Source organism: Falco cherrug, chromosome 7 (assembly GCF_023634085.1).
Source record: "Falco cherrug isolate bFalChe1 chromosome 7, bFalChe1.pri, whole genome shotgun sequence".
NCBI lineage: Eukaryota > Metazoa > Chordata > Aves > Falconiformes > Falconidae > Falco > Falco cherrug.
The window spans coordinates 41312919-41322237 of record NC_073703.1 but is presented as its reverse complement, the minus strand read 5'-3'; the positions used below and the strand labels follow the sequence as shown (position 1 = coordinate 41322237).

At 42.3% G+C, this 9319-nt stretch overlaps 1 protein-coding gene across 2 annotated transcripts; it reads right to left on the bottom strand.

Moving 5' to 3' along the window:
• Positions 1–2429: 2429 nt before the first annotated feature.
• Positions 2430–8569, bottom strand: LOC102055714 (alpha-1-antitrypsin-like). 2 transcript variants are annotated; one of them, XM_027804956.2, is made up of 6 exons: positions 8480–8496; positions 6924–6971; positions 6114–6785; positions 5188–5458; positions 4434–4581; positions 2430–2751 (listed from the first exon to the last, which is right to left on the bottom strand). In XM_027804956.2, exons 3-6 carry the CDS (start codon positions 6766–6768, stop codon positions 2542–2544), a joined length of 1284 nt encoding a protein of 427 aa, XP_027660757.1. In that variant the 5' UTR covers positions 6769–6785; positions 6924–6971; positions 8480–8496; the 3' UTR covers positions 2430–2541. The 2 variants fall into 2 exon arrangements, with proteins under 2 accessions (XP_027660757.1, XP_005438926.1); XM_005438869.4 differs by lacking the exon at positions 6924–6971 and having other exon boundaries at positions 8480–8569.
• Between the last annotated feature and the right edge of the window lie 750 nt (positions 8570–9319).

The window sequence follows — 9319 nt, the reverse complement described above, 5'->3', positions numbered from 1 at the left end:
CTGAGAAAGAAAATTAGTTAGACAGGTATAGCTGACTACGGATTTCCATAGAGCATTTTCCAAGCATTGCTGGTTTTCTTTCTTTAAAATCTGGAGTCAAGGGGATGATCATAGAGAAAGTATTTTCCATTAAGCGTATCTTTAGGTCTTTGTGAATAGGTTGACCAGGAGTTGGGGTTTTTTGCCTGTAGGTCTGGGAAAAGGTCTGTGCTAGCCCACATGAAAGGCCCTACAATCTCTCACTGCAAATACGCACACTATGGTTTTCTCTCACCTGTATGACCTGGCAGGGCTTTCCCAAACCAAGCCACAATGGCAGGAGCATTTAGTATTATTTCTGACCCAGCCTAGCCAGCAGCCAAAGCCCTCCAGCAGTGGCAGGGAGCCCCAGGCCCTCTGGGGTGAACTGGGATTCCTGCCCCTCCTGGGGTTGGAAGCAGAGCTGAGGCTGGAAGCACTGGGAGGGGGTGTTACCCTCAGCTCAGGCTGCGCTGGTGGCCTGTGTGGAGGCTCACCAGTTCTCCATGCTGAGATGACACTGTGAAGGGATTCTATCTGCAGCTTCTGACAGCTCATTAGCACCATCAGTGTTCTGCCCGCCCATGTCCATTAAACATCATTACCCTCAGTGAACTTCATGTTATCTTAGGACTGCATTTCTGTGTTATCGGGTGTTTGTGCAGAGCTGCTGGCAGCAGGGTGCTGCAGGGCAGCCTCTGTGAGGAGAGGCTGGGGCTGCCCCATGCTGGACATGGCGGTTCCAGCCGGCTCCAGCTGGCTCCCACGGACCCACCACAGGACACAGCTGAAGCCCTCAGCCAAGATGGTGGCACTTCTGGGAAAGCGTATTTAAGAAATGGAAAAAAAAAAAAAAGCTGTGTGACAACTGTGAGAGGGAGCAGTAAAAAAGACACATGAGAGAAGCAGCCCCACAGACACACAGGTTAGCAAAGAAGGAGGGGAGGAGGTGGTCCAGGTGCCAGCGTAGAGGTTCCGTTCAGCCCCTGGAGAAGACCATGGTGAGGCAGGCTGTGCCCCTGCAGCCCATGCAGGACCGTTGTGGAGCAGATATCCGCACTGCTGCCCGGGGAGGACCCCACACCGGAGCAAGTGGATGTGCCCTGAAGGAAGCTGCAGCCTGTGGAGAGCCTGAACTGCAGCAAGGTCCTGGCAGAACCTGTGGCCTCATGGAGAGGAGCCCACGCTGGAGCAGCCTGTTCCTGATAGACTGTAGGAAAGATGTATGCTGGAGCAGTTTGTGAAGGACTGTCACTTGTGGGGGGGACATCACGCTGGAGTAGGGGAAGATTGTGAGGAGGAGGAACTGGCAGAGATGAAGCATTATAAACAAGTTGCAACCCCCATACCCCCATTCCCCTTCTCCTGCACAACTCAGAGGGAGGAGATAAAGGAGTCAGGGGTGTAACTGAGCCTCAGAAGAAGGGAGGGGTGGGAGGAAGGTGGTTTTAATTATGTATTTGTTTATTACTATCCTACTCTTCTTAATTGACAGTAAATTAAATTAATCTGCTGTAGTGCAGCTCTCCATTTATGTCATGCTGCTGGTAACTCCAGCTCTGCCCATTCAGTGCTCAGGAAGGTGTCTGAGTCCTTGCTGTACCCCAAATATCAGCTTAATGGAGAGGAATCCCTTAGAGGGATCATCAGCCTGAGCTTTCAGAAGCAGGTGGAGGGCAACATGGTTAGCTGGCATTCAGACACCAACAACATGACCTCCCAGGCTGCTGTCACCAGTTTCTGGAACTGGAGTGTGGTTTTTGCCACATCCAGTTCTCCAAGAGAGCCCAGGCTTTACAGTACATGCACAAGACCATTAAGGATGACCATTTGTGCAACAGTGTGCAGCCTTTGCTGATACAGAACTTGAGTTCTTGCCCTGCTAGGAAAGTTAGGCCACTTACTCTGGAGCAACTAATGAGGAATGGAGATGGGAGCAAGGGCTTGGAGCTGGTAGGAGGCAGTTGTCAAGCTGGAAGGAAAAGGATTATTCTTTACCCAGGAGCACCTACCATCTAGGAGAGGAAAGGTTTAGCAGGTCTATATTTCTGCTTCTCTTCTTAGCTACTGAGCCCTGAAAGGACTTCAAAGACCAAGAAGACTTCTCCTGGGATTCACAGGGGAATGAGAGGAAGAGAAAAGATTCAGTTTCTCAACTGAAGGGGATAGATTTGTGGTTTCTGAGCTGAGGACTTGATGTGCAGGAAATGGGAGACATAGGGAGTTTCTCAGCCAGGAGCTGGAAGGTTTATCTGCATAGAAGGGACCATGGCACCAGCCATGGGTGAGTGAGATAGGGAGATGTTTGTCTGTTGAAGATCCCATGGCTGCCTATTTTGCCTGGGTCATTTTGTGAACATGGCCCACTCATGCTTGTCCCCAGCTGTCTGTAAGTGAAGACTAACATCAAGTAATGTTTGTTTATTCTTTAATTAGGGATCAGTTCTAGTCCCTTTTGGCTAAGAAGTCCATGGGATGAGCACAAGCTTTCTCCTCTGAACTGGGGAGTACCAGTGCTCTGGCCTAGTCTTCCTTAGCAGCTGGGTTCACAATTTTCCCCATGAAGAGGACACCATCGGTGCTTTTGTCAATAATCATCATCAGGAAGGGCCTGTTAAATCTGATGTGAGGAGGAGGAGGAAATGGTGCAATTAGTGGTACTAATTCTATCATGGTTACTGCAGCAGCCTCTGTGCCGTTCTCACTAACATCCACCGTGGCCTTGTGAATTGCCTGCAAGGGAAGCAAAGATTAAGTTTCAGGTATAGAAAAGTGAGAAGCAGCTAGAGACAAACTTGCTTGCTTTAACACTGTGAGAAGGTATTCTTTAAAAGAAAGCACAGAATGAATATAGAACTGGTGTGAAAAAGATATTCATGTTCCATCTTTCCAAGGCAAGCAAAGTTTGCTCTTAGTTCAGGGACAGATTTCTTCAACACTCTGGCAGAGTCAAACTTGGCTGTGTGCAGAGACTGAGCAGCATAGAGAACATTTATTGTTCTGTTGTTTCTCAAAGTAAGATTTTGTCCTTAGTATATAACACAGAATAAGAAAGTTTTCATTTTGCATCAATTTCTCTGTATGCAAAGATTTTCTCCAAACAGACATTAGTGACAAGCTTTATAGGGTGTCTTTCTGTAACACAGCCCACTGATGACTTTACAGGGCTTTCTGCGGTAGGTATAGAAAATTCATATTTCTAATTCCTGTGATCTTATTTCACTGTATTTGGTCAGCCCTCCATGTTTTTTCTTCACTGTCCATAACACAACTGAAATTTCCTCTTATGAGGTCCTGCTACCCTTCTGTCTTATATCTGTAATTCAGGTGTTTTCACATATAATAAGGTATTATTCAGTGTGAGGAATCATAAAATCATTAAATAATATATGTTGGAAGGACCTCTAGAGGTCATCCAATGCAACCAACCACCCTACACTGCATCAACTCTGACAATAGATACGGTTGCTCAGTGCCTGATCCAGTTAGGGTTTGAGTATTTCCAAAGATGGAAATTTTATAGCCTCTCTAAGTAAGCCATCCTAGGTTTTAATCATCAAGGTGAATTTTTTAACATACTATATGTGATGAGAATTTCCCATTTTCTATCTTTGGTATGTTGTCTCTTGTCATATCACTGTGCACCTGCAAGGAGAGTCTGGGTCCATCTTCTCTGCACCCTCCTACTAGGTATCTGTAGCCAGCACTAAGAAACCCTCTTCACCTTTCCTTCTCCTGGATGAACAGGTCCAGGTCTCCTAGCCTCTCCTCATATATCCCATCCTCCAGCCACACAGCCACCTAGCTGACCCTCCGCTGGACTTGCTCTGCTCCAGCATGTCCACATCTCCCTTGCACTGGGGAGCCCAAAACTGGATGTGCAGTACTCTGGTCTCACAAGTATGGAATAGTGGGGAAGGATTACTCATGGCACAATGCATACATTCTCTGGGACGCTAGGGAAATCACTTTGCTTATCTGTGTGTCAGTTTCTTGTTTGTGTAAGGAGGCTATTGCTGTCTTGTAAGTCTGTTGTTCGTATAAATTCTAAGGTTCTCAGATAATGCAGTAATTAAAGGTGTATATGTAGGATAAACACGACTATTCCCAAACTTATAACTATGACTCTTGTCATACATTAATTATTTTCACCAACTTTTTTTGAAATTATTCCTGTTATCCTTTCCAGGTCTGTTTTCTTCTTCAGAGACTTTCAAGTGAATTTTCAGGATCACTATGCAGTAAAGAATTTAATATTAAACTGTAGGAACAACAGCCATTTAATGCCTCACCTTTCCCTTCCTTTATTATCATCAATGAGCCACGACAACACTCCAGAAGTGGGATCAGCCTATTTGTTGAGATAAAACAAGGCAGACAAACCTCTTGATTACCATCTCTGCTAGCATACTTACTTTGGAAACCCTCAGAAGAGTTTCTTCTGCCACTCCAGAAAGATCAGCCTGGTTAGTGAACAATTCTGTCACACCCATTTTCTGAAACAGGCTTTTAACATCATAGGAGCTGGAGATGGAGAATTTTGGAAGGTCCAGGTAGATTTTTCTTTTTGAAAATAAACAAAAAATTTGAGTTTATTATTGCAAGATCCCTCAATGCAATAGCTATTACAGGTGTACACCCATCCCAAACACCTGTGGAGCTAAACCTTGGCTTTCTAAGACAGGAATAAATCCGATGTTAAAGAAGCCAAAATTGAGGTACCTGCCCCACTAGCCACAGTATGATCAGTGGTGCAGGGACAGGGTGCTGGTTTATGAAAGTGGCAGGCTGGAAAACATCATCCAGGCTGGAGAAAAAGAAACTTTTTGGGTTCTTCTACTCAAGGTATTATATATATACCTGAGGTATATGAATATATATATATTTATATATATTTATATATGTACTCATATACCTGAGGGCAATGTATCTATGTGCAACATCCTCACAGTTGGTAGCACTCCCATTACTGTGACTGGGGGAGCTGAGGAGAGGGTTCCCTTTAGGTACGAAATCACTCAGTACCTTTTCTGAGTTAAAGAAATTATGCAGTGCTTGTTCCTCAGAGCTGTGATCACCAGCTCATTGTGGCATCCTAAGCTTTATCTTGCCTGGATGAGTAGTTATGGTCTGTTCTATATTTAAATAGAGTAACAGTTTAAAGATTACCTTTTTTCAAATGCTTGCAGCCACTTAGACACTGTTTCTTTTAGCAGGGCATCCTCCACCTGCTTCATTGTCCCTTCATCAGGCAGAACAAACAATGAAGTAACATTTCCTTTGTACGGGATTTCTACTACCCAGCAAGACAACTCCTCATCCCTATGGATGTTAAAGTTTTTGCTTTGATGCATCATTTTGACCTTCACAGAATTCTTGGCATCCAAAAAGAAGTCACTGTCTCTGGTGTTCAAATTGTTGAAAGGATTTTCCCAGTAGCCTGTTGACAAAAGAATGAGTGTAGAATTGAATAAACTGGAAAAGGGACTAGTAAAGGCATGTCACATTAGTTGATGCTTAAAATATTGTATTTTAAACTGTAAAGGCAACAACAAGCCTATCTCAGTTTAAGGATGCTTGTTCCCTGGTCATGCAAAGAAGCTTTATGTCATTTCAATGATTCTAATAAAATATCACATAAGAAAAATATAGGCTGAGGGTTGGAACACAAAAGACCTGAGCCTTTGTCTGCTAAGGTAAGTGTAAAACTTCTACAGTCTCCCACCATACAGGCTCCAGGTTTATTCCTTTCATACAAGTGTCATCCACATTTGATCACATCCTGCACAGTCAAACACCTGCATCTTTCAACAAATGATCATAAATTCCCAAGCTCATCCTTTCTGAATATTTTTGGCTCAGAACCTGGCTTAAAATTTATATGACATTGATCGGTACTTCTATGGCGTCTTCTTTTTATATTTTTTTTGGACTCATATAGAAAATGATTCTTCATACCTGGCTGTCAAATGTATCCTTATACCATTTAAAAGTAGAAAAATGTATTTTAAACTAGATGTAAAGTTATATTTCTTAGATCTGGATATGACTTTTGGAGCTTATGCATATAACTGCTACCCATGTTTGTCACTCACCTTTAAAGAAAATGTAGCTAACCAGAACCATCACAGTGTCTGGCTCAAGACTCCTGAGTAAATCAACGATTTTCCCATGGGTTTTTGTTTCTATGTACTTATTGATTTCCTTTATAGCCTCTGGAGGATTCTGGAAGTTACTAGAAATAGCTGAAGAATAATAAAAATTTGTGACATCTTCCAAAAATTTTTGGAGCAGGTTCAGTCGCTTGTCTATGAACAGGGCATTGCCCATGTTCAACTGGACTTCTCGGTGAGGGTCATTCAGCAGCTGGAGGATACGCTGAAATCCCTCATGGATCTCCTGCTTCTCTATCTCTGTTAGGTTGAAGGCAAGGCCTTTGTGCAGCTGTCTGAGTGTGTTTGCTCTGGCCCCCAGGGAGAGCATCGTAAAGGCAGTTGAGATGCTCAAAGGAGAGAAGAAAATGTTCTTGTTGCCTGCCTCCTCTCTGATCTGCTTGTAAAACTTAAATGCAAAGTCAGCATTGCTGGGGGCTAACTTGACATGAGCCGAGTTTTCGCCTTCAGCTTGGGGATGGTCTTCTGAGGAATGGTGTATTTTTTGTTTCTGCTGTTCATCATTGAGGCTGGAACTATATCGACCCTGGACGTGAAGTCCAAGAAGCAACAAACACCAATACAATACAGACTTCATTTTCCTTCTGAACAGTCCTGTTAAGAATAAATAGAGCAACTTTTAGATCTAGAGAATTTTATCTTTCCTGCATAAAAATATTTTTTATATTCTAGATACTGATTTCCAGATGTCAGTCTTTAGGATTACTACTCAATTTAGAAATACTCTTCTACCTGGCCTCCTGGGTAGTCTATTTCCAGTCAGTTCTCTCAGTTTCTGACCTATGAACAAGTGAAGGAAGATAATAATGTGTCATTGCCAAGGAAGAGTCAATGTTTTGTAGGTTTTCATGAGGTTTTATACCTGAAACAGTTCTTGCCTCTGACCATCATGGCCTCTTTGCACTCCTAAGTGCCTTGGGGTGCATGACTGAGTTCACCTGTTGACTCCCATGTGATTGCTAAGCACTTTGTCAGGGAGATTGATTTTTGCTGATATGTTTCTGTAGTGCCCATGGTCTTGTTATGATTTGGGTTTTTCAAGCACTGCAGTGATACAGAGATAATATCAGTTTAGGTGTGAATAAAATCCATCTAAATGCTCACCCCTTAAACTGCTGATATCTTTGTGTGTCTTGTGTAGCAGCTCTGAACTTAAGAACTATATTATTTCAAAAAATTACCTGAAATGTTTCAGCAAATGGAGAATGAATTGAGAAAGTTTATTGACTCTTTCTATTGCACATAAACTATTCATAAGGTTGCAAAGCCCAAGACTCAAGAAATTAGGAAAAGCTATAGTGGAATCTGACTTGCTGTGTGTGCACAATTTGATGACCTTTCCTCTTTCTTTAACTGACATAAGCAAATTCTACATAATCCCACAGTCTCTCTTCTGCCCTTTTCAGAGGAAGAACCATGAAACATACTGGAGAAAAACATTTTCCATAGGGTGCCTCACTTAAATTATCTCAGGTGACAGAAACCCAAAAACATAAAGTAGGCAGTGGCCTGCAGGAAAATCGAGATGATCTGAATGTTGTTCATAGCACCTGTACACTTATTCTGGATGGGATTCTGCCTCAGCGTCTGCCTCAGGCTGTGTGTCTAATGCCAGGTTTAGGTCTTATATTAAACTTTTTGTGGAGAGTTGTTAATTCTGAGTTCACCCTTTTTTGGCTGCCCAGTATGAAACACTGGAGATGTCAGCTGTGGAAGTGCTGGGTACAACAGCTGTGCTCAGCATGTCTAAAATGCTGGATAAAAACATTGACTTTGAGGGGGAAAAAAAAAGGCATTCTAAATGGAGGTAGTTCATTTTTGTCTGGTAAGTATTCTTTTCATAATTATCCAAATCTGCTTTATCTGCTTTTGAGAGAGACTAATTTCTCTTCACTTGGCTGCAAGTAGGCTGGTCTTTAAGCACACTGGAGTTATAGGGATGCTACTCTCATTAACCCTGAATCAGCCTGGAGTAGTCAGGGCACTGAGATTGTAATTAAATTTACTTCTCTGGGAGTGGAGACAAGGTTTTGTTCTTCAACTTGGTATTGACTGTTGAGTACTCATTTGGGACCTCATCTCCCAGTCATCGTGCCACTATAGCTAGGAGCTGGATCACTGACTGTATCCTGCTTCCATCATTTAGAACATGCTTCCAGAAGCCAAATTAATTTGCAATTACTGCACAAAATAAATTAATCACAGAATTAAATACTGTGCAAAAAATTACAGAGATCACAGACAGCATGAATTCAAAGGCTTCTAAGAAAGTATAATACGGTACTTACAGTGCTGAACCTTCCTTTCACAGTGCTTCTTCCCTACTCTTCATTTCGCTGGGCAGTTTTAAGTTAATGTCCACTGGTAAATATTAAACAGAGCAAATAAGATTTATTTGCAAAACAAAAGTTGAGTAAACTATTTTTTTCTGGTCAACAAACATTATAAGTCTGTTTTCCCGCCATACATGTGGAATGATGCCAAGGTGCTCTGAGGGGAGAGAGAGAGCGGGGACCTTGCTACTCTTGGATTTGAACTAAATTGCGGGCAAAAGAGCTTTGCAAGGTAGTCTGGCATAACCATGGTAAATGAGCTTTAGAAAACAACATTAGAAGAACTGGAAAGCTCAGATAGGGCCAAAACAATGCCTGTTTATAAAAAGGATGCTACATCCCACTGAACTCTCTGTATGGAATATCCTGATGCAAAGATGCCATATAATTGAATACCCAAGGCAGCAGCAAGTTTGTTCAGGAACAGCTCAGTATCTCTATGCTGTCCTGCAGTGCACACTAACTGGCATTATTTGAAGGGCTCATTAAAATTATTGGATAAAGGTAAATTATTAGTCAGCAGTGCTGGTTAGCTTTTTGAGAGACTTTTGATGATTATTTTAGAAACTACTGAAGTAAAAAAGAAAAGTATTAATATGGCTGAAAAAATAGACAAAATAAGAAAACAAATGGAAGAACAAAATGGGCAATCTTTACCATGGCAAAATGTTAGCTGGGAAGCAGAGAGGAGATATTCTTAAGCCCTTGCTACATACACATAGAATAGGCATAATTTATATACATGTTATATATGAATTACATTGGGATCCCTCTCAGAGGGAGGTGAGAGAAACC